General features: G+C 43.8%; 1 protein-coding gene across 1 annotated transcript; it reads left to right on the top strand.

Moving 5' to 3' along the window:
* The first annotated feature begins 22,907 nt into the window (after nt 1-22,907).
* LOC145406134 (uncharacterized) lies at nt 22,908-23,915 on the top strand. Its single transcript, XM_080277334.1, has one exon. The coding sequence runs from the start codon at nt 22,908-22,910 to the stop codon at nt 23,913-23,915; it is 1,008 nt and encodes a 335-aa protein (XP_080133460.1).
* The last annotated feature ends 1,897 nt before the right edge of the window (nt 23,916-25,812 follow it).

The following is a 25,812-nucleotide window of genomic DNA, read 5'->3' as shown; positions in this document are numbered from 1 at the left end:
TCCATCTAATAGTTGTGACTGATCATTTCTCCTGATTCGTAGTATTGGTTTCACTGCTTGACAAATCGGCTAGAACTGTTACCCATGTTTATGTTAATTCAGTTATTTGTCCTTTCACAACTCCAGAAGTTATTCTAACAGATAACGGGTCAGAGTTCAGTTCAGTGCTGGAAGAAATTTCCCGTCACTACTGTACAGAATTAGTAAATGTTATGTTGTTGCCCGTCATCCAGTCTGTAATGGATTCGTGGACGGACAAAATCGAAAAATCCTAGAATACCTACACCACGCGGTGGAAGATCTGATTTCTACCTGGGATAAGTGGATTCTGCAGGTAGCTGGGTCGATTAATGATTCACTGAATAAGTCAATTGGTGAAACTCCATTCATTGTCATCTATGGCTTTGGCAAGAGGTTACCCTGTTCTTTATGACAATCTAAACCTGATCCGGACTACCATCATGATGATTTTGTCAAAGTACACCTCTCAGATTTTCAGAAAATTCATAAGTACATTTAGGACAATTTGACTCTTTCCAATCCAGAAATGGTACTGTATATAAGCAACATACTGCTGCTTCCAATGTTAGCATCGAAGTACAGTAGTTGATTTAGTTGTAGCCCTGAGCATGCATCAATACTTGATAAATACTTGGGTCCTTCCCATGTCCTCTCTTATAAAAGTAACAAGTTTAAAATAAAGGATCTATCTAACATCGATAGCAAATGGGTGTATGCAGATGATCTGAAGTGTGCCCCAAGGGGCAAAGTGTTTGAGGAATCACTTGGAAAAACTCCACATTCTTCCCCCTTTCCTTCTTCTGACATTTCTTCAGATTGTCCTCATTCTGAGGCACTGCAATCTTCCTTTCCTCTTAATGACTGTTGTTCAAAGTAATGTTCTGCACACATAATCTGCAGAGTATTGTATATCACCCCAACAACATCGTTGGTGTCATATAGTCACAACCATGTCCTTTTCATGATCATCTCTTCATCCTGGCCGTTAATCTAGCATTTTATAATGAAACATTGTGGAAGGTGTAGACAGCCTTGATTAAATCTTTGTTACTAGCTGGTATTATTACACCCCTGTTACTAGGTAATATGGCTACAGATATGAGTGAAATAAGTATGCAAGTATAAAATTTTTGAATGTCTTAAGGAAATGATAAGATCACTGTTATCAAAGATATAGTGTTCATTGTTCTCCAGTAGTATTTATGTTGCAAGTAAAGAAATTATCAGATGTCATGTTACCATAGACCTTATCCCAGTGTCAAGTCTTATCTAATTTTACAATGGGCTCGCTCTACCTTTAGTCTTAACAAGTGCTCGTGGGCCCTTCGGGCCCCTCGCACTTGCTCCTGCGGAGGGTCTCGCGCTGCATACTCTCTTTCTCGTGCGTCACACGCGTTTCCTCGTGCTTCTCACTCATTTCCTCGTGCTTCGCAAGTGCGTTGCGATCATTTTAGGAAATCTGAGTTACGTTTATGTGCTGTTCTATTCTAACGTTGTCACTTCGATAGTTTGCACCTAACAAATTGATCATGTTATTTGCAGCTTTGGAAATGGAACCAAAATTGTCTGAACGCAAGTCCGAAATACACACACACATACACAGCTACAGCTATAGTATATTTTGGTTGTAGGTATGGAAAAAAAATTCTACGGAGATCCTATGTCGGGAGCCGGGAGCGGCTTTTTTTTTGGTCAAAATGTGATTGCTCATTAAATATAGTAAAAGTTTTTCAATCGTGATGGGACCAAGTTTTTCACATCAGCGAATTTTTTGCGATTTTTGTGTCAGTTTTCGTGCGATTTGAATGTGTAGTTTCGGCTGCCCAAAATACTGTACACACACACACACACACACACACACACACACACACACACACACACACACACACACACACACACACACACACACACACACACGGCTAGTGCTATAGTATATTAGATTCTATTCCTTTTTTTTTTTTCCTTTTCTCCTAATAGTATACTATCCTGTACTAGAAACAATTTCTTTTCTTTCTTTTCAGTACTATCATATGTTCGTTTTACAGCCATTCTCATCTCTTCCAGCTAATTCCTTTCCCTCTACCTCGCAGTGATTCTTAATACATTATTCTTGTACTCGAAATTCCTTCTGCCTCACGACTATATACCACTTGCCTATATGACCGTTTGATCTCTTAAATTTTTGTTTGTTTTATTCTTCTCTTCCGTTTTTCATTAACATCTTCCCTATCACACCAATTCCTTGTTAATATATGATAGTCTAGATATCTCATTTCCTTCGTCACTTTTTTGAGCCCTTATTTTGTGTGTATTTTTTCTAATTCCATTCACTCTGCCAGGATTTTTATTCAAAATATTTTTTTTTCTCTCTCTATTGTTGTGTTGATTATATAGAAAGTTTAAGTTACGACATAACACACCGAAACAATGGAAACTACTTAAATGAAACTTTCTCCAATAACATGACAAGTGATATTACGGCGCATACAGACTAAGTCAAAATGGAATTGGTGTTGAAAATTTTTCAGAAATTCTCAAAGTCCCCGCCGATACGTCAGGAGATGTGTGGAAAATCCCTGAGGAAAAGTTGTGACAAGTAAAATTTTTGCCTTTTCTTCTTCTGTGTGAAATGAGGGGAATGGAACTTGCAACTGATACTAGACAGGAGAAACTTCAGTGAGATTATAATGACAGAAACAAACCACTGGGCACTACACTCTTACTATATAGTGTTAAGTTGCGTAAAGTTGAGTGGACACCCATCTAATTCTGTGAACATTAATTGGTTGTTCTAAGCTAATACTCTCTCACGATACTGCTGTAATTCAGGTATAACCTGCTGTTGTGTGTAAATTTATTATTCCTTAGTGTAACATATATCAATATGATATTCTCTTATGTATGCATATTAAGGTATATATATATATATATATATATATATATATATATATATATATATATATATATATATATATATATATATATATATATATATATATTGTTACATAGCCTATGATTTCATCATCCTTTATATAATTCTAACGTACAGTATGCTGCATGTTTGATCACGATTCGCCTCGTGGCTTCCATAGTGACCAAGTTTCCGTGTTCTACCTCACTCCCCCCTTCTCCTCCCTTATAGTAGAGTAAGTCGTTCTTTCTGTTGTTCAGAGCAGGAGTGTCAACTCTTTGTCCTCTGTGCCTTCATTTGCGCGTCCTTCTTACAAGTTGTTTCAAGCTCTGCCGGCCCCTATATAATGAGCTCAGTCTCTACATTAATTGCCACTTAGATCTACTCCTCATTTTGTTCACATCTCTGTCCTCCCCTGTACAGTTTTTATTATTTTTGTGAGTGCTCAGGAAGTCTCCAACCATCTAGCTGCTGTGTAATTTGAGTATAAGTGTTATTACATTTTTTCTTGTACTGTATAGCATAAGGTGTTGGTTCGTGGGCCTGGTGAGGTTTTTGTGATTAATGTAAAGTTTTGCTGTCAGCCAGTAGTAATAATATTTTGTATCTGTAATAATATATCTTGCATTAACTGAGCATTATCCGGTTTTCTCATTTTATCAGGGCTGACTTAGATAAATTTACTCTTGCCAATTTCGTGTTAATAGAGGCTATTGCAGTTAACCATATATTTAACCTGTTTTTTGCCATTACATTATCCTTATGAGTCCTGAATGTTTTGTTGTTAGTTTGAGCATTAAACTTTAACTTGTAATTTTACCTAACTCTTTCGTTTTGAACCTGGAACTTTGCGGGACAGTAGTGATTTTTAGTATTCTCACTTTAAGTGTTCATTATCTCTCTCTGTTCCGTAACATAAATTTGGCGACCTCTTATCAGAATATTCAGGATATTATCATAAGGATATTGCTTGATATTTTGTGACTGTGATTTATTCATGATGTCTACTATTACTACTCTTGATGAAGCCAAAGATTTTTTGTCAAATGTGCAAACAGTGTGTGATATAGAAAACAGAACAAAGAATGAACTTAAGCTTGTTGCTCAACAATTGGGAATTGCTGTTCGCTCTCATCATTCTAAAGATCAAATTGTTGACATGATTAATGAAAGCTTGTTTAATGTAACTCATCCAGATGAGCAAACGCAGATTGAAATAGCTAAGTTACAGCTAGCCTTGCAGGAGGCTCGTGCTAAGGAGGCTGAGTTTCAGGCACAAGTTGAACTTGCTAGGATTCAGGCAGACCATGAGTATCGCATGAAACAAGGTGGAACTGGATCATCTAGCTCTGATCCTCACTGAGGGGGGTCACCTTGACATGGTGGCGGGGCTTGAAGCGTGGCTGGCAGTGCCACCTACTTTGGAGGCATGCCTACCTTTGTAGGGTTCGGCATTTGTCAGTGTCGTGGACCAAGCACCCCCTACATCACTGGTAGAGGAGGCCTACTGGTGATGTCAGTCCCTGCCCATTTGCCATCTAGGGCGGGACTGTTGCCTCCCCACGTGTTTGCCGTGCGTGGCGTCCCGTAATGCTGGGAGACGGGAGTCCTGGAGGTTGAGTGATGCTGCATGGTGTGCCCTGCAGCTAGCAATACACCTCTTTGGTCCCTTATTCTGGCTAGACGGGTGGCCTGGTTGGGCCCGACCAGGTCAATCGGCTGGTCACTGGCTAGCCATCCAGGCTAGTCACCTAGTGGCTTTAGGGTCAAGCGGGCACTGGGGGACCTGGTGGCTCCTATCGTCCTGGAGTCACCCTTGTCAGGGTCCCTTGGTGGTTACCTGCGTATACTTTCCCAGTACCTCTGGGGTCGCCAGTGGTGCTTTCCCTGGCATATGGCCTCCCCTTGTTGGGCTCCATGGTGGGTGGAGGGGTGGGGGAATGAAGGTAGTTTTTTTCTAATATGGCCACGAATAAAATTTCATCAGCTGACGACCCTGGTTCTGTCCCTGACCACCCTTTACAATCTCCCTCCTGTGCGCCTCCTGTGCCTCTGGCTGGTGAGGCCCATATTGCCACCCTGGATCCATACTTGCCTGGTTCCAGTGGTTTACGGTCAGCGGCCACTACAAAGAAGAGCCGGACACAGACAACAACATATAGTGGACATGCCCGTGAGGTCCTGCCGGGTGTCTTTGAGAGGGTTGATTTTGCAAGGTACTACACCATTCGTACTTTGGATGGTCAACCTATTGGGAATTTGGATATTTTTACTGTTCATCGGCGCATTATGTCAATCTGTGGGAGGGAGCCGAAGATTTCACCTCAGGGGGATGGTAGCCTACTAGTGGAGGTTACATCCCCTGAAGAGGGTTCCCGGCTGGCTGCCCAGTGTAAGGACCCGGATGCGCTGTTTTCCTGTGTCCCTCATGCTTTTTTCAATCAGTGTCGAGGTGTTGTTTTCTCCAAAGACTTACTTCGCTACAGTGAAGAGAAGCTACTTGAAGAACTCCAGGTCCACAGGGTTGTCAAAGTGGAGAGGTTTCGGAAGAAGGTTGATGGTGTACTTACCCCAACTCCATCCTTGTTGCTGACGTTCGACTGTACTGTTCTGCCTTCATCCATCAAGGTGGCTTGGTTGTCCCTTAGGGTCAAACCCTTTGTACCAAACCCACGACGCTGCTACTGTGGTAGGTCTCCATATTATAATTGCAAATCATACTAGATAGATAGATAAATAGATAGATAGAGAGACAGATAGAAGCAGGAAGTCAACTGATGAGAAGGTGTTGTGTCTGCGAGAATCGAGCAGTGCTAAGCATGCTTACACACTCTTAATACTGAGGAAAGCTGACGACAGCGGCCAGTAAGGAGATGATGCAGTTAGCTGTCAGCTAGTCCACCCACGAGGAACACACGTGACACACCCCTGCTACACCAGATTTTAGGAAAGAGAGAGTAGAAGGAGACAAGTGACCCTAGAGAGAGGTCGAGACGGAGATTAGCCTTAGAACAGAAAGAGAGAGAGATAGCGAGACAGGAAGGTAGCTACCCGGGACTTATACTCTTATACCTGTTTAATATTTCCAAGACAAATAAAAATAGTCCCATACTATTCTTTACCTCTCCCGTCACTACATGACATCTGGTGGGGAAACTACTACAAGATATAAAAGCTGCTCGACCACAAGTCTAAAATATACTTCTCTACAAGTAACTACAAAGTTTTTATGACACTACCACTGTCAGATGTACGGGCATGTTGGGCGAGTCTGTCGTCGTTTGCAACAGGGCCTCCCAGTGGTGTGTGTCAGTTGTGGAGAATCCACTCATGCAGGACAGGACTGTCCTGGACCTGTTTGTTGTTTGCACTGTGGCGAGGCACATCCTGCTTCATCTAAAGACTGTGCCCGGTTTTGCTTGGAGAAGGAGATCCTCCTCATCCGTAATCGTGATAAAATAAGCTTTTCCAAGGCCAGGAGTAGAGCCATGTCATCTGTTGTCCGTAACGGAGTGTCTTATGCGTCAGTTTTGTCCGGTCATAGCCGTCCTCATCGTCCTGTCCAGCAGCAGACTCGAGTTCCTCCTGTTGTGTCAGCTCCTATGCCTTCATCTGTTGATCCCATGCCAGTGCAACAATCTCCCACACTTGCGACGGTTGCCGCTACAGTTCAAGACTCGACCTCTACATCTATGGTATCCCCTGGTAGTCATGGTGCACATTCTTCATTTGCTAAACGTCATCGTGGTTCCTCAGAGTCTTTGAGTCTTGAAGATCCTCCGAGCAAGGTGTCAGTCGTAGAGTCCACATCCTCTGTAGTTAGTCCATCTGTGCAACAGCCCTCTTACCCTGCTTCTGGGTCTTCGGGGGCTTCTAGGGTGTCAGGTCAGTCTGGCACCTCTTCCTCTGGGGTATCGGATGTTCCTCCTCCGGTTACCTCTGAGGATCCTGTCCTGCCTCCTCCACGTTTGGAGGCCAGGACCCCAATCCCTCCTGCTCGACCTCTTGGTTCACTGGGGGCCCCGGGCAGGGTTCGGAGTAGCTCTTCCTCTCCTGCTGGGCAGTGACGGGTGTCTGTGAAGTCTCCCAACACTTTGCAGACCCCAGGCCCTCGTTCTAGCCATGCTGCTGCCCGTGGCAAGCCCTTTAGTGGGGTATCCGCATTCCCAAGAAGATTGTCTCCCAGGGTCGCTCAGTGGTTTCCACTAAGTGACCCTTTCTTTTGTGTATATAGTTTCTCCATTTTTAAATTTTTAGTATTTTTTTATGGTTTTCTGTTTGTCCCTCTCCCCTGCCCCTTTTTATTTCAATAGTTTTAATGGCTAATATTATTCAATGGAACTGCCGTGGTTTACGAGCCAACTGGGAGGAACTCCGTTGGCTTCTGGCTGAGTATTCACCTGTGTGTGTTTGCCTACAAGAGACAATGGTTGGTGATGCTGCGCCTCCCAGTCCACCTGGTTACCAGGTTTTTTATTCAGATCCTCTTCCTGGACAAGGTCATGGTGGGGGTGTGGCTATTCTAGTACGCAGTGACATACCTTTCACTGCTGTGAGTCTTAACACTCCACTGCAGGCTGTTGCTCTCCAGATTTTTCTTCCCCGTCGTTATACTGTGTGCTCTTTGTACCTCCCTCCTAGTGCCACTATTGAGAGGGTTGATCTTGAAAATCTTATTCATGCACTTCCCTCACCCTATTTCTTGCTGGCCGACATGAACAGTCATCATCCCCTGTGGGGTGGCTCCACAGCTGATGCTAGAGGTACTATGTTAGCCTCCATTGTGGAGGGTGTGGACCTGTATATTTTAAATTCTGGTGAAGTTACTTACTTCCATAGTCAAACGGGTATTTTTACTTCTATTGGTTTGTCTCTGTGCTCTGCAGGGGTAGCCCTGAATTTTACATGGGCTGTGTTACCGGACTTACATGGCAGTGACCACTTCCCTATTTTATTAAGATCGACACAGAGTGAGCCTTGGCGTCGTCTTCCCCGCTGGCGCTTGGATAGGGCGGTCTGGCCGGTTTTTGAGGAGCTGTGTTCCCCGAACCGATGTGTGGAGGATTTTGTCAGCACTGATGCCGCTGTTGAGTATTTCACAGACTTACTACACTCGGCGGCACTACAGAGTATTCCGAGAACAGCTGGTCACTTTCCTTGACGTCCAGTTCCCTGGTGGACTGATGAGTGTGCTTCTGCTGTTTGGGCTAAACGTGCTGCTTTCTCCCGATTTCGTCATCACCGAGGTGACCCTGGTTACTTAGCGGCATATAGGAGGGCCCGAGCTCATGCCCGGCGGGTTATGAAGGAGGCTAGGAGGAAGTCTTGGGCATCATTTGTTTCTTCAATTTCTTCACAGACTCCTCTCACAAAAGTGTGGAAACAGGTGAGGAAGATTTCAGGGAAATTTCCCGTTCCCTCTCCTCCTGTTTTATCTCATGCAGGTGTGGTGGTGGCTCATTCTTCATCTGTTGCCGAGATATTTGCAGCTCATTTTACTAATGTCTCTAGGAAGGATACCTCATCCCCATCGGCACGCCGCCGACGGCACCTGGAATCTTTGGGCATTAGTTTTCCATCTACTGCGGAGGAGTAATATAATGTTGCTTTTTCTACTTCTGAACTTCAGACGGCATTGTCGCAGTGTCGCGACTCGTCTCCAGGCTTGGATGATGTCCCATATGCCTTCTTACACCACTTGCCTGATGCAGCCCTTCATTTTCTGTTGTCACTGTATAACAGAATTTGGTGCAATGGTGGGTTTCCGACCTCATGGGGTGTTGCTGTGGTTCTCCCCATCCCTAAGCCGGGTAAGGATCACTTGCAGGCCACTAATTATCGCCCTATCTCGCTGACATCTTGCCTTTGTAAGGTCCTCGAAAAGATGGTGAATAGTCGGCTCGTGTGGTACTTAGAGAAGGGTGGTTACTTGTCTCCAGTCCAGTGTGGGTTTCGGAAGATGCGGTCGACCACAGATGCTCTCCTTTCTTTAGAATCTTCCATCTGCCAGGCTTTTGCAACTAACCAGCATCATATCACAGTGTTCTTTGATTTGGAGAAGGCGTACGACACTTCCTGGCGTCATGGTATATTGCAATCTCTTTATGAGTTTGGTCTCCATGGGCAACTCCCCACTTTTATCCGGGAGTTTTTATCTAATCGTTTTATTCGGGTCCGAGTCGGGAGTGAGCTGTCTACTGCACGTCCCCTTGAGGATGGTGTGCCACAAGGGAGCATACTAAGCGTTACCCTTTTCGCAGTGGCAATTAACAGCGTTATTTCTGTGCTCCCTGATGGTGTTCGTGGCTCTCTCTATGTTGACGATTTATCAATCTCTGTCACTGCCTCACGGATGTCAATGGCAGAAAGGAGGATGCAGATGGCTCTTAACCGTGTCTCTAGATGGGCTGATGAACGAGGTTTTCGATTTTCCTTCAAGAAGACCGTTGCCATACATTTTTGCCGCGTTCGTGGAGTCCACCCTGACCCAAACCTTTTTTTAGATGGGCGTCGTATTTCGTGTTTAAAGGAAACCCGGTTTTTAGGGCTGATATTTGACAGCCGGTTGACTTGGGTCCCTCACTTGAGGTACGTAAAAGCTGGGTGTCTCAGAGCATTGGGTCTCTTGAAAGTTTTAGCGCACACATACTGGGGAGCTGATCGCAAGACCCTCCTCCTCTTGCATCAGTCTCTGATTTTATCCAAACTTCATTATGGATGTGAAGTTTATTCCTCTGCCTCAGAAGCCCGGCTTCGTATTTTAGATTCCATACATCATGCTGGTGTTCGTCTCGCCACTGGGGCATTCCGATCTTCCCCGATTTCGAGTTTGTTGGCTGATGCTGGTGTCCTTCCTTTAGACTTGCTCCGCTCTTCCCTTTTGATGAGATGTTGGTATCGCTTATCTCGTCTCCCAGACTCTGTGCCCTTTGTCAAGGTCTCTCAAGATTCTCGGTCACCTATTTTTGCCACTCGGCCATCCTTTCCAAAGCCCTTTGGTTTCAGGGTGCAGTCAATTATGTCTAGCTTCTCTGTTCCTTCTGTGCCGATCACTCCCCACCGTGTCCCGAGGGTGGGCTACTGGCTTCTCCCCAGGGTGACATTTTGTCGTTTCTTCTCATCCAGTAAGGCCTCCCTTCCTTCTCAGGTTTTATTTTCTCTGTTTTTAGAGCATGCCTCTTCTCATGGGGACTCCATACCAGTTTATACTGATGGATCTAAGTCTGATGCGGGTGTGGGCTTTGGTGTGGTGTTTTCCACCTTCTGTCGAGGTGGGAGCCTCCCTGTGACTGCTTCTGTTTTTACGGCTAAGCTGACTGCTATTTTATTTGCCCTTCAGATTCTCTTCACTCTCCCCCACACTGCTTTTACTGTTTTTAGTGACTCACGAAGTGCTCTTTCTGCACTGGAGTCTTTTAATCCCTCTCATCCTTTGGTTTTATCCATTTTAGAGTGGCTTTTCCTTTTAGGGCGTCGTGGACGTCGTGTAGATTTCTGTTGGGTTCCAGCTCATGTAGGAGTGGCAGGGAATGAACGAGCTGATCAGCTGGCCAAGGCAGCAGCGGCTCGTCCCCCTCTTGCACAGTCCCCTTTGTATCGTCTGCCTGCTGCAGATATGCGCTCCTTTATTGCCTTCAGGGTTTGGTGCTGTTGGCAGGAGCATTGGGATGCTGTGGGTGCCAATAAGTTGCGTTCGATTTGCCAGAAGGTGGGCTCATTCAGTTACCAGGGCTTCCCTCGTCAATGGGAGACTGCTTTGTGCCGCCTCCGCATTGGCCACACCCGTTTCTCTCACGGTTTTTTAATGGAGAGGGCTCCTCCTCCATTCTGTGATGACTGTCTGGTTCCCTTGACTGTCAGCACCTGTTGGTGGAGTGTCCTAGTCTTGAGGATTTGCGGCGTCGGTTCCTCTCTGACCACCAAACGGATGGCGGTGTGTATCATCTTTCCTCCGTGCTTGGGGAGGATGCCTGTGTCTTGGGAGGGGCAACCCTCTCCTTTGTGAAGGAGGCAGGACTTCTTAAGGATATTTAGAATTTCTCCTTTTTTATTGTGTGGCTTATCCTCTGTTTTTTGTTTTTTGCTTTTTACTTCTTTGCTATACGGCGGTATATGACCCTGGCAGTTGCGCCGCCATGATTATTAGAAAAAAAAAAAAAAAAATCTAGCTCTGATGATTTTGATGTGGCTAAAAATGTTAAACTTGTCCCTCCTTTTAATGAATCTGATTTAACAAAGTATTTTCAGTTGTTTGAGAGGGTAGCTACAGGTTTTAATTGGCCCAAAAAGTATTGGCCAGTACTCCTTCAGACTGTTCTCACCGGTAAAGCTCAAGTAACTTACGCATATTTGCCTCAGGATCAATCTGATAATTATGATGCAGTTAAGAGCTTCATTCTTAAGGCCTATGAGCTTGTTCCTGAAGCCTATAGCGTAAAATTTAGGACAACTTATAAACAAGATAAGCAATCCCATGTTGAGTATGCAAAATTAAAGAAGATCTGTTAGAGCAGTGGTTAAATTCTAAGAATGTAAATTCTGATTTTGATAAATTTAAGCAGATGATTTTGCTGGAGGACTTCAAAAGGTGTATTAATAAAGATGTAAGCCTATATCTTGATGAGAGAAGAGTAGATAATTTGTCTGATGCAGCAGTTTTAGCTGATGAATATGTTCTCACCCACAAGAGATATTCTAAAGAAAAAAGGAAAGCTGAGAGTAAGTACGTTGCATCTACTCAGAGTACAGGTAACAGGAAAGAGAATAAAGATGATGTTTCTCAGGAAGTAAATACCAGCTCCACCTCTAGATTTCAGAAAAGAAAATGTACTTATTGTAGTAAGCTTGGTCATACTACGGAGAAATGTTTCAGGAGACAGCGTGATTTGAACAAAAAGGAGTCTTTAAATATTCAGTCAATTGGTCTAGTGTCCACCCTTGAGAGTTCCCAGAATTCTTTAACTGAGTTAACTGAACCTGCTTTGAGGAGTAAATTAAGTTCTCATGATGAAGCTCCACTTTTGAGCAGTAACGTGGGTGACACTCTCAAGAGTTCATGTGCTAATTTCCTGTCTGATGGTTTTGTCAGTCCTCTGGACAGTAATGACAGGAAATCAGTTAAAATATATCGTGATACAGGTACTTGCCAATCCCTTATGCTGACCAGTGTTCTAGGCTCTAATGTTAATTCCTCTGATGAAACTGTAATCTTACAAGGTGTAGGGAATAATTACTTCTCTGTCCCTCTGTGCAGAGTGAATTTAGAGTCTGGTTTTGTTAATGGTTCCGTTATGGTTGGGTTGGTTGAGACACTCCCAATGTCAGGTGTAACTTTCTTACTTGGAAATGATATTGGTGGAAGTCAAGTGTGTCCAGCTCCTCAGTTGTCTAGTGAAGCAATGACTGCGACCCAGGATTGTGATATCCCTGATGTGTTCTCTGCATGTGCTGTCACTAGGGCTAAGTCTAAAGTTACTGGTGACTTAGATGATAATGATGATGATGATGTTATCCTAGCTGACACTTTTCTTGCTAATTTGGTCCACTCACCAGATGAGGCAGTACCCCGTAGTGTTGATAATTTGTCTCGTCAAGAGTTGGTTGAGTTGCAGGTTGCTGACCCTGAGCTGAGAGGTTTAGCTAACTCTCCTTGCAGTGAGGAAGAGTCAGCTAGTGCTTCTACTTGTTATTATATAAAGTCAGGAGTACTTATGAGGAAGTGGAGACCCCCAACAGCATCAGCCGACTGTGAATGGGAGGTTGTACATCGAGTTGTCATCCCTCGTGTTTGTAGGCAGGAAATCATTAGACTGGCTCATGATTCCAGTTTGGCAGGACACCTTGGAGTGAGGAAGACTGTGGCATGCATTTTGAAACACTTCTACTGGCCAGGTATCTTCAGAGATGTTTCCTGGTATTGTAAGTCTTGTCACACCTGTCAAATTGTGGGGAAGTGTAATCAGACCGAAAAGGTTGCACCTCTAGTTCCCATTCCTCCTTTTGAGGCGCCATTCACCTGTGTGTTGGTGGATATTGTGGGCCCTCTTCCTAAGACTTCTTCAGGATTTTCTTATGTGTTGACCCTGATTGATATGGCTACTCGTTATCCTGAAGCCATTCCACTTAGAAATATCTCAGCAAAGAATGTGGTTAAGGAAATGCTTGGGTTCTTCACAAAGTTTGGTCTGCCTAAGGAGGTAGAGTCAGACTGGGGAAATAATTTCATGTCAAATGTTTTCAAGCAGTCTCTGAAAAAGTTGGGCATCACCCAGATCACGTCTTTAGCTTACCTTCCCCAGACCCAAGGAGCGTTGGAGAGATATCATCAAACACTCAAATCGATGCTCAGGAAATACTGTTTGGAATATCAGAAAGACTGGGATAAAGGTCTTCCATTCGTTGTATTTGCCGCAGGAGAATCTCCAAATGAATCACTGGGCTTCTCACCCTTTGAACTACTGTTTGGTCATGAAGTAAGAGGACCCCTTAAGCTACTCAAGAAATACTGGCTGTCGGAGGAAGATGATGTCAACCTACTGGAGTATGTGATGAAGTTCAAAGAACGGCTGTCCACTGCTTTACAGCTGGCAAGAGAGAATTTAGGAGCTGCTCAGGAGAAGATGAAGACTTGGTATGATAAGAAGTCCAGGTTACGCCACTTTCAGCCAGGAGATCAGGTTTTGATTTTGCTACCGGTGCATGGGCAACCTCTTCAAGCCAAGTTTAGTGGTCCTTATTTCGTGGAGAAGAAACTCAGTGATGTCAACTATGTCATCGCCACACCAGATCGTAGAAAGAACAAGCAACTTTGTCACATCAACATGCTAAAGTTATATCACAGGCGGGATGAAAATAACCCAGTCTGCACTGTAGCTGTTCCACCCGAGTCTGCAAGTGAAGTTCTCCCATGCAGTATGAGCCTGAGTGATAGTTTGGGGAAGAATCCTGATATCATGAATGATCTCCAGACTAAGCTTTCTCATCTAGCTCCCGAGGAAAGGCAGGAGTTTTCGGCATTACTGCAGGAGTACCCGCAAGTGTTCCGTGCCACTCCAGGAAGAACCACTGTGTTGATGCATGATGTCGATGTTGGAGACGCCAAGCCAATTAAACTGCCTCCTTACCGTGTGAACCCAGTGAAAGTTCCTCTCATCCAGAAGGAGCTTGGCTACCTGTTGGACCACAAGATGATTGAGCCCTGTCAGAGCGAGTGAAGTTCTCTTGTCACTCTAGTCCCTAAGCCAGGTGGGTCACAGCGGCTTTGCATCGACTACAGACGTGTTAATCAGATAACCAAAACAGACACTTACCCTCTCCCTCGCGTGGAAGATTGCATAGACAAGATCGGAAAGGCTAGGTACATAAGTAAGTTTGATTTGTTAAAGGGATACTGGCAAGTACCTATGACTGAACATGCTAGGGAGATCTCATGTTTTGTAACACTAGGAAAGACTTTTGCATGTTCTGTAATGCCGTATAGTATGAAGAATGCACCAGCCACATTTCAGAAGCTCATGAACGTTGTAACAGAGTGTTTGGCAGGGTGTGTTGTTTATATTGATGATGTATTAATCTTCAGTGACAACTGGAAAGATCACCTATGCCATGTCAGTAAATTTCTTGAGCGTTTGGTTCAGGCTAATCTTGTAGCTAATTTATCAAAGTGTGAGTTTGGTCAAGCTAAAGTTCAGTACCTTGGGTACGTAATTGGTGATGGACACGTTGCACCACCAGCAGCTAAGGTTCAGGTTATAAGTGATCTTCCCAGACCTAAAAGTAGGAAAGAGCTACAAAGATTTTTGGGAATGGTAGGTTATTACAGGAGATTTGTTCTTAACTTTTCAATTCTTGTATCACCACTTACAGACCTACTGAAAAAGGGAGTTAAATTTGTCTGGACCGATAACTGTGAATCCTCTTTCAGCAAACTTAAAGCAATCCTATTAAGTCAGCCAGTGCTCGCTACTCCAAATTTTGCTAAGCCTTTTAAGATGGCTGTTGATGCAAGTGATACAGGAGCTGGGGCTGTTTTGCTGCAAGAGGATGATCAGGGTATTGAACACCCTGTATCTTATTACAGTAAGAAGTTCACTCCACCTCAAAAGAACTACTCAACTATTGAGAAAGAGCTTTTGGCCTTGATTTTGGGTTTACAGCATTTTTCATTTTATTTGTGTTCTGGTTTTGACTCCATAGTCATTTATACTGATCATAACCCACTGAAATTCCTTAGTAAGTTTAAAGATAAAAATCAGAGATTAACAAGATGGAGTCTCCGTCTTCAGGAGTATTCATTAGACATACAACATGTCAAGGGGAAAGAAAATGTTATTGCAGATTGCTTATCTAGACTTTAGACAGATTGTTTTAGAGTAATAAGAAATTTCCTTTGTAAATTTTTTTTTCTTTGTGGGGAGGTGTTACATAGCCTATGATTTCATCATCCTTTGTATAATTCTAACGTACAGTATGCTGCATGTTTGATCACGATTCGCCTCGTGGCTTCCATAGTGACCAAGATTCCGTGTTCTACCTCACTCCCCCCTTCTCCTCCCTTATAGTAGAGTAAGTCGTTCTTTCTGTTGTTCAGAGCAGGAGTGTCAACTCTTTGTCCTCTGTGCCTTCATTTGCGCGTCCTTCTTACAAGTTGTATCAAGCTCTGCCAGCCCCTATATAATGAGCTCAGTCTCTACATTAATTGCCACTTAGATCTACTCCTCATTTTGTTCACATCTCTGTCCTCCCCTGTACAGTTGTTATTATTTTTGTGAGTGCTCAGGAAGTCTCCAACCATCCAGCTGCTGTGTAATTTGAGTATAAGTGTTATTACATTTTTTCTTGTACTGTATAGCATAAGGTGTTGGTTCGTGGGCCTGGTGAGGTTTTTGTGATTAATGTAAAGCTTTGCTGTCAACCAGTAGTAATAATATTTTGTATCTGTAATAATATATCTTGCATTAACTGAGCATTATCCGGTTTTCTCGTTTTATCAGGGCTGACTTAGATAAATTTACTCTTGCCAATTTCGTGTTAATAGAGGCTATTGCAGTTAACCATATATTTAACCTGTTTTTTGCCATTACATTATCCTTATGAGTCCTGAATGTTTAGTTGTTAGTTTGAGCATTAAACTTTAACTTGTAATTTTACCTAACTCTTTTGTTTTGAACCTGGATCTTTGCGGGACAGTAATGATTTTTAGTATTCTTACTTGAAGTGTTCATTATGTCTCTCTGTTCCGTAACAATATATATATATATATATATATATATATATATATATATATATATATATATATATATATATATATATATATATATATATACATATATACACACACACACACACACACACACACCACAAACTTCACGTCACTATGAAGACATGTATGCAAATAACCACGGGAAAAAATGAAAGTAGCAGCCGTCAGTACTTTCGTATATTACATCTTCAGACAAAGTGGTGCAGAGACGTAAAGGGTAGAGGTCTTTTATACACACCCGCAGGAGCAAGTGGCCCACAGAACAAAGGATGACCTGAATTAAAACTGAGTGCTACACAGAACAATAGGTACCTGACTTTTTACCTCACAGATGCACCTGACAAAAGTGGGAAAATACTGCGGCTTAACTTATGGACACCTGTAGAAGGCAGTGGCACACAGAACAAAGAATGACCTGAATTAAAAATGAGCGATGCACAGAACAATAGGTACCTGATTTTTTTCCTTAGGGTTGCACCTGACAAATGGGGTAAATACAGCTGGTTTAATTAAAAACATAGGGGATTTATGCTAGGTGTTTCCCACACAGGTGTGACTGTACCACCAGGAGAGGACATGGATACAGTCAGTTGTTAGTCTGGGGAATACTGCTTTGAAATTAATTCACTTAACAATTTATCGCACTCAAAATGACCACAGTTCATGTTTACATTCTTTTCATACATGCCAGAAATGAGGCAAGATTCTATTACATTTTCTTCAAATCCTTTTGATCTTGCTAGAATCTTAGAGCCTACCCAGTCAGTATGGTGATCACCATTCCCTGCCTAGCTCCCGTGCTGAGAAGACCACTGGCCAGTCTCTCTCTTGCCTTGGACTCTGCCTCATTTACTGAAGAAGAATTTCTGGCATTTTTCCTGTTTTTGCTGTTTAGGGACTTAGTCTCCGGTACTTAGAAGAATTTTTTTGTTCTTTTACCCACTTTTCCTGGGACTCTTCCTCTGCCTGACAAACGTCTGACTGTGTGTGTGTGTGTGTGTGTGTGTGTGTGTGTGTGTGTGTGTGTGTGTGTTTGAGTGAGATTTTTTTTTTTTTTTTTGCCTGCTGTTAGTGTCCCTCGCTGTAGTACAATGCTGAACCCTGAAGGAATGCCATTAGGGTACTTCCATGAGGGGGGGCCATGAGGGCCTGGTTAAAGGAGGCAGTGAGGACTGCTCTGCTAGAGTAGGGAAGACCCTTATGGGGCAGTGGCGGGGCCTTCTATGTCACCCTTTAGAGGGCGGGGAGCAATGATTGCCCGTTACTGTAGGGACTCAGGCCACTTTTCTGGTTTATTCTTTTTGCTGTGCATGTCTGAGTGTCTGTGTGTGTGACGTGTGTGTGTGTGTGTGTGTGTGTGTGTGTGTGTGTGTGTGTGTGTGTGTGTGTGTGTGTGTGTGTGTGTGTGTGTGTGTGTGTGTGTGTGTGTGTGTGTGTGTGTGTGTGTGTGTGTGTGTGTGTGTGTGTGTGTGTGTGTGTGTGTGTGTGTGTGTGTGTGTGTGTGTTGTGGTGATGGAGGGATCTGGTATCCCTAGGCCCCTGGGGCCTGCCTGCCCCCCTCCCCCTACATCAAGGCCTTCTCCACCTAAACCAGTCGCAGGTGCAAAGTGGGAGCAGAGGTTCTCCTCCGGCAGCTCTCAGTCATCAACGCCTGGGGATTCCCCTAATGCTCACCCTGCTCCTCGTTTCACTGGGGCTGTGGCTCATCGCCACTCTGTTGCCTTGACCCACTCCTCGGTATGTTCAGCGAAGGTTGCCTGCCTCCATGAGGTGATGGAGGAGGTATCTAATGCTCTAACTGCTCTCTCCACCAACTCTGCCAACCCAGTTTCCTCTCGTCCTGTGCATGGTCCTGCCACTAAGCACATGACACCATGCAGCTCAGCCTCTGCTCCCTCTGGGGCATCGCACACCTCAGCTCAGACTGGAGTGTCTCTGGGCGTTCATGCCGCCATGGCGCCCCCGGCCACTGCTTCTGCCCAGGCTGCCGCCACTGCATCTCTTGCTGTCTCTCTGGAGGACAATGAATGGGTCACTTTGTCACAAAAACCACGGCATACGACACAGGGAAACTGTTCCCACCTGGCAACATGCTTGGCAGCTCCACGGGGGCCACCACCTGCTCGGCGCCCTGCAGTGTCAGTCATAGCTCCTCCACCACCCCGCTCCTTCTTCCCCGCATTTCGCATTCCGGTTCAGTTTGGCTATGGCACTAGCTACAACACGGTTGCTGCCCTGGAGTGTCACCTGCCAGGGCTTGCGGTTCAGAACCGCTTCGGCTGCGATGAGAGCTGTGTGCTGATTGCTGCCACCAAGGATGTGTATCTGCAGTTGAAGGCAGTGGCGGAGGACGAGGCATCACCAGTGCGTCTCATAGAGCTGACTCTGGGTGGCCAACTCACCAAAGTGACAGTTATAGGATATCCCTGGCACTTGCCAGTGGATATCCTCCTCCTGCACAGCCTGGTGGAAGAGGCAATGCAGTGCCGTAAACGCCGCTCATGGAGGACACCCAGCAGGTGTGTGTAACCCTGAGGGGCCCTCTAGTGCCACAGGAAGACCTGGGGAATTGGGGTCCGTTTTACCTTTGCCCCTTCACACCAGAGCCGCTGAGGTGCTATCACTGTCAACAGTACGAACACCATTGTGCCAGCTACACCCGCCCTGTGGTGTGTGGGATCCGTAGTGGCACCCACAACACAGAGCAGTGCTTGTTGCGCTTAGAGGAGAAGGAGCCTCTCACCACCCCCTGCCCCAGTTATTCCAGGTCCCACCACGCGTGGCACCCTAACTGCCCTGTGAGGGTGAAAAGGGTGACACAGGGACAAGAACAGCAGGTTGCATGGGTCAGAAATCAGCAGGCCATCATTACCACTCCAGCTCCCCCAGGCACTTTTGTCTGGGGGCAACAGTGCTGCCCTACTGCACCGAGTCCACCCGCTCTCAGTGAGGCCGACTTTCTGCTCCTGCCCACAGCTCTCATCCAGGGCCAGCCCACCACTGACATCCACCATCTGGCAGAGTTCTCTCTCCAGGCCCTGACTCCCAGCTCCAAGCCTTGTCCCCCCCCGGCTCTTACCCAGTTGACTCTGATCTTCTCGATGGAGGAGATCAAGTCGCTGGGGACACAGATAGCCATGGCAGTGGTGCAGATGATCACACAAATGACATGGGTGCTGTTGAACACAGACCCTGCTGTGGCCACGGTCAGTCTTATTCTGGATGAGGCTTTCAAAGAAGATGCAGCAGCTCCATTCCCTTGCTTCTCCTCACCCCCCCTAGAAAGCCTCGATGGGAGCAGCCAGCCAATGCTCAGTCTCCCTCTGCTCCTCCACCGGCTGCTCAGGCACCACGTCCTCCGGTGCCCTCTGCAGAGCCCTTATCAACACCGCTGGTGGTCACGATGGCGCCAGTGATCCAGGCTCCAATGGAGGATACCTTGCAGTTGGATCCACCTGCCTGCTAGATGCCTCTTCCCATTTCTGCATCCTCCAGTGGAACTGCCTAGGGACCAGGAGTAAGCTCCCGCTCTTTAGGGACCACCCTCATGTCATCCTGCTGCAGGAGACCCTACTGCTGGAGTGGGCAGCTTTCCATCTCCCGGGTTACACCCAGTGGCGGATTAAGGGGGGGGGGCGTTAGGGGCGGCTGCCATGGGCCCAGGCCCAAAGGGGGCCCATACAGTCTGCCAGACTGCCAGTCGTATTTCTGATTTTCGATTTTTCCACCATACAAAATGCCAGTAATTTTTCTAATTTGCTATTTTCTATTTAATGTTATTTTTGGAATGTAATTTAGCAAATGAGTTCTTGAATAAATAATCAAAAAATTTTACTCCATATAATCTTTTGGTATAGTTAAATCACTTAAATGTGAGTATGAGGTTGTTACCACTACCAGATATTCAACTATGTTACTCCTTAAATTCCCGATTTCAGTTTTCTGTCATCAAAATTTAGAGTTAAACGTTATACTATTTCATTTGTTTAAGGATTTTTATGAATCCTTTTAATTCAGGCAAGAATTACAAGTAAGAGTTTAATTAAATAATTAACTTTTCCCTAGTGTTAATAATTATACAATTTGATTAGTCACGTACTCACATCGACATGAGCAAAACACTTTGGATCAGCTGGCGTCCCATGCAAGTTTGTTGGCGGCAGTTGGACATTTTTATATATATAATTGTACCCTTTTGAGGTTAGTTCAACTTCTTTTAATCACATTTCTTCACTTTATTTTCTGAATTCCTATTTCTAAATTCATTAATGGCGATGTATGACCAGGATAATAATCTCAAAACTCAAGTGCTTACCTAAACGACCTACTATAGGAGTAGGAGAGGGCTAGGCTACAGATAAACCAAGCCTAAGTATCGCATTTTTATTTATACTGTAGCCTAATGCATTAAGCTACAGGAGATGTGCCTGTATATGAAATTATATATTTACCAGTCGCTCACCCGATTTTTTTCGTTTTTCTCTTGTTTGGGATTGTTGTTGTATTTTATCATTTTCAATTGTTATTTGATTGGGGTCACAAGCTAGAATAGCCCCGATAGTGGGCAAGGCTAATGAAGGAGAGGGAAATTGTGGGGTAAAAAATATGTAAACAATCATGAAAGTCACTGAAAAACAATTAGGGTACTAAAAAAAAAAACTAAATAAGTATATTGACCTAGAATACTTATTTAGTTTTTTTTTTTTTTTTTACATTACCCTAACTAACCTTACCTAACCTAACCTAACATAGTTTTTTTGGTGAAAAATACTATATATATTTTTTTTCAGTTGGCAACCCTAATTCACCTTACCTCACCTAACCTAATCTAGTTTTTTGGTGAAAATATTAATTGTTTTTCAGTGATTTTCACGATTTTTTACATATTTTTTACCCCACAGTTTCCCTCTCCTTCAATAACCTTGCCTAATATCAGGGCTATTCTAGCTTGTGATCCCAATCAAAAAACAGTTGAAAATGATAAAATACAACACCCCCAAACACGAAAAACACGAAAAAATTCGGGTGAGCGACAGGTATATATATATATATATATATATATATATATATATATATATATATATATTAATTGATGGGTCTTTGATTGCGCATTACAGGTAAAGGATGCATGCTGCACATAAATCAGGGGCTACAAAGAGAAAAGAACATCAACTGAGGGAAAAAAAGAAAAAAGATGAAGAATCAAAAATACCCAAACTAGACACATACTTCACAAAAAAGACTGAAGATGATAGGAATGATAAAGATTCTATAGAACTCACGTCTGTATCATCATTGGATGAATCTTTAACATCCTCATGCATTCCCAGTTCTTCAAAATCCGAACTAACCAAGTCTGTATTGTCCCCAGCAGTTGAAAAGGAGTTAGATAAAGTTTTAGCAGATAAACAAGGTAGACAAGATGCAAATACCATAGTTACAAATCAAGTGTCACCTGCCAGATTGAAAGAAATGAAATTACTACATGACATTGACGTGTGGGGTGATTCCTTATCAGAAGAAATAAAAACACATTGGATTGCAGTAGGATTTGAGAAACTTCAGCATCTTGATCATGACTTTAAGAAATCTGGGGTTGTTAATGACAAAGAAGGTTATCGTCGCTACTGCCAAACTTCCTTCTTTACACGCGTAGATCCACTAACAGGGGAACGTATTAGTCGAACATGGCTCTGTTACTCACCCTCAAATGGAAAATTGTATTGTGGTCCTTGTATACTTTTATCTAAAACAAGAAGTGCCTTTACTTTGGGATTTAATGACTGGAAACATGGAGACGAAGAAATTTCAGCTCATGAAAACAGGCATCAGCATCGAGACTGTATGTTTGCAGTGTGTACTAGAAGAGCAATTGGTGGTTGTGTGAACAAGGAACTTATTCTTCAGTTTGAAAGTGAAAAAATGTACTGGCGAAAGGTTTTAGAGAGGATTGTCACTGTAATCATATTCCTTTGTGAACGTGGACTTCCAATAAGGGGCAAAGATGAAACTGTTGGATCAAAAAGTAATAGAAATTTTTTAGGAATATTGGAAGTTCTAGCTCATTATGATGCTTTCCTTTCTGAACACATTAAAATGTATGCAAACAAAGGCAAAGGACACATCTCATACTTTCCATCTACTACTTGTGAAGAGCTTAATACTCTGATGGGTGACAGATTACTTAAGACTATCATGGAGGAACTAAAGGCATCTAAATTCTATTCAATATCTGTTGATTCAACTCCTGATATCACACACTCGGACCAATTGACTTTTATTGTCCGGTATGTTCAACCTCATGGTCCTGTGGAAAGGTTTTTAGGGTTTTTGCCAGTGATTGGACACACAGGACAGAACATTGCAGACATGATCCTTTCTTTTTTAGAGAAGCATGGCATTGACATAAACAACTGTCGTGGTCAGTCTTATGACAATGCCTCAAACATGAGTGGGAAGTACGTTGGTGTCCAAACTGTAATAAGGCAACATCGTCCATATGCAACATTTATGCCATGTGCTGCTCACTTGCTGAACCTGGTAGGAAAATGTGATTCTGAATCCTACCCAGTAATTGTGAGATTCTCTGATTTAGTTAACAACTTGTACATTTTTTTTTCTGCTTCTACATACCGCTGGCGACTACTTTGTGATGCACTGAATCCCTTACAACTTACTCTTGTCAAAAGGCTATCAGACACTAGATGGTCAGCAATGTATGAAGCTGTCAGTGCTTTATACAAGGGATTCACTCCGATCTGTACAACTTTGGAAACTCTGTCCTCTGACATGGAACAGGAAGCTGATTGCCAAAATCAAGCTCAGTCCATCCTGAAGAAACTTGGAGAACTGGAATCAGCTATTCTTGTTGTTTTCTGGAGCACAATCTTTGAGTGGTATCACAAGACAAGTCTCTCTCTCCAAGATCCTACAGTATGTCTGAATGTTATGGTATCATTATTAGAATCCCTTGCTGACTTTGTTCAGACTCAGCGAACAAAGTTTGATCACTTTGAATCCCAAGGAATAAAAGTGTGTGGTCATAACAAGTACAAAGCAGAAGAGAAACGTGTACACATAAGAAACCGTCGCTATGACGAAGGAAGTGCAGAAGAGGCAAGGTTTTCCCCAAGAGACAGATTTAGAACTGAGGTGTTCCTTGTTGTTGATAAAATGACCAGTGCTTTACAACAGCGTCTTGAAGCATACAAGGAAGTTAACAGCAAGTTTGGATTTCTGTCAAACTTTGCTTCATTTCCACACTCTCACTCTGAAGTATCTACAATAAAAAGCTCAGCTGAAAATTTGGTGGCCTCATATCCAGATGATCTTGAGGCCTCTCTTGAATCTGAACTTGTTCACATGTCTAGCTTGTTTGCATCCTCACCAGATCTTCAAGCCTCAACTTGCCCCAATAAATCAAAATCTACTGAACTAAAGATGTATCAGTTTCTTCATGAACATAATTTAGTGGAAACATTTCACAACACTGGAATAACACTTCGTATATATTTGTCGATGATGGTAAGCAATTCTGGTGGTGAACGCTCTTTCTCCAAGCTCAAATTAATTAAAAACGAACAGAGAAACAGTATGGGGCAAGAGAGGCTGAGTAATCTTTCCGTCATGAACATAGAGAGTGAGTTACTCAGAACCATTGACTTTTCAGACATCATTGATGATATCAGCAGGCAGAAATCTCGCAAAAAGTCACTGAAATGAGTTTGCACAGAGTTGTAAGCCTCACAATATGTCCCTTTAGTTACTTAACTAAAATATAGAGTGATGAAAATCTTTAAGAATTACTTGTATAGTGCAAAATGAAATTTTTTACTTCTCTACATCATTTTCACTCTAATTACTTAATTAACTCTCAGAACCCGCAGCGCTTTTTATCATTTTGTTTGGGTTAAGAAGAGTCGATTTTATTAAGGTTTATGTCTGTTCTCTCGCAAACAGTGGCTCAAAAATTGGGTCCAGTAAATTATGTGCTATAATAGTGTCTAGTTTCCTTCAATTCTGGCTTACATTAGAGGATTTTTATAGATCCCAAGAGTACACCCGGGTTCTGAGGGTTAAGGAGATAAGTGGTTTATAAGAAATGTAGGCCAACATAATTTCTAAGCACAAAATGAATGGTGTAACTGACAATACACAGAAAATAAGTCATTATTACCGCCAGGAATTTCAGGAATATCATTTTACACATTCTGAATTTATAGAGTCATGTATGTGCAAAGAGTTCTGCTGATACAATGTTTTAGCAAGGAATGCCAGAGTGAACACGGTGTGGCCTATATTCCTGCTAAATACATTCTATCAGCACCATCATCTCTCTGCTTACATGCCTGTAATCATTCAGGTCATGTAAAATAGTACTCTTGGTACTACTACTGCCTAATTTCATGGTGTATTAGTGTATTCAATAATTTTATATGTTTTGGTAGTGCCAGAGAAAGGATATAATATGTATCATGCATATCATTATTTTCATTTTAATAAAACTACTTATTGTAATATCAGTTTACTTTGTCATGGTACTATTTGATAAGACGTGTGTGTGTGTGTGTGTGTGTGTGTGTGTGTGTGTGTGTGTGTGTGTGTGTGTGTGTCACCTGTCAGGGGGGCCCATGATTGCCACACCACCCTGGGCCCAAGACGCCCTTAATCCGCCACTGGTTACACCACTCATCTCCTCCCGTACGTGCCTGGCATCATGAGGGGTTGTGCCGTCCTGGTTCAGGACCACATCGCGTCCACAGATTGTGACCCTCCTCCCTTCTGTGGGCCTGGTGTGGAGGTACAAGGCGTGGTCCTCCACCTGGCGATGTCGTCCCTGATGGTATACAATGTATACCAAAGCCACAGGGGCACCCTGAAAGTGGGAGACCTGTTCTCCCAGGCTACCATGGGTTCTGTGTACACTGGGGGTGACTTCAACACCCACAACCCCCTTCTCTCCTCGTCTCTCCTGTCCAGTGAAGCAGGCGTCACATCTCCATAGTTCTGGAGAAGATGGGAGCTGTCTCCCTTTTAAATGACACTGCCTGGGCCACACATGTTGCTGGGGGTCGCCTCGACTTGTCTTTTACTTCTTTCCCCCTTGCAGGCTCTGCAGTGTGGTTGCTCCACTCCTATCATGCGGGCCGATCACTTTCCAGTGCAGGTCACTCTTCCCATGGCTCCACTTCTGCCTCCCCCACTCCCTCCACTGCGATGGGATATCCACAGGGCTGACTGGGCTGCTTTTGGCCGCACTTTGGCGGAGGCCTTTGAGGCATCTCTTCATGCCTTGGACCTCAAGAGCCAAGTGGATCAGGCAGCCCGTGCTTTCAGGCAGGTGGCCATGCTCACTATACCACTGTAGCACAGTGCTACAGAGATGGCTGGATCTATTGTGATGGGGTCAAGGATCTGAATCACTAGCTGAATGTGGCACGTAGAAAGTACTGGCGGCGCCGTACATCCCTGGACCGTCGGTATGCGGTCGCAGATACACGCCATGTTACATCTGAGAAATGCCACCTCAAGGAGGAGGCATGGATCAGGTGGTGTTGTACCCTGGATTCTCATTCTACTCTCTGCGAGATGTGGGGGAGAATCTGGTCCATCACTGATT

Source organism: Coenobita brevimanus, chromosome 69 (assembly GCF_032717465.1).
Source record: "Coenobita brevimanus isolate Jiangsu-jjx chromosome 69, ASM3271746v2, whole genome shotgun sequence".
NCBI lineage: Eukaryota > Metazoa > Arthropoda > Malacostraca > Decapoda > Coenobitidae > Coenobita > Coenobita brevimanus.
Note: the sequence above shows the minus strand (reverse complement) of the source record. Positions and strands in the feature narration are given on the sequence as shown.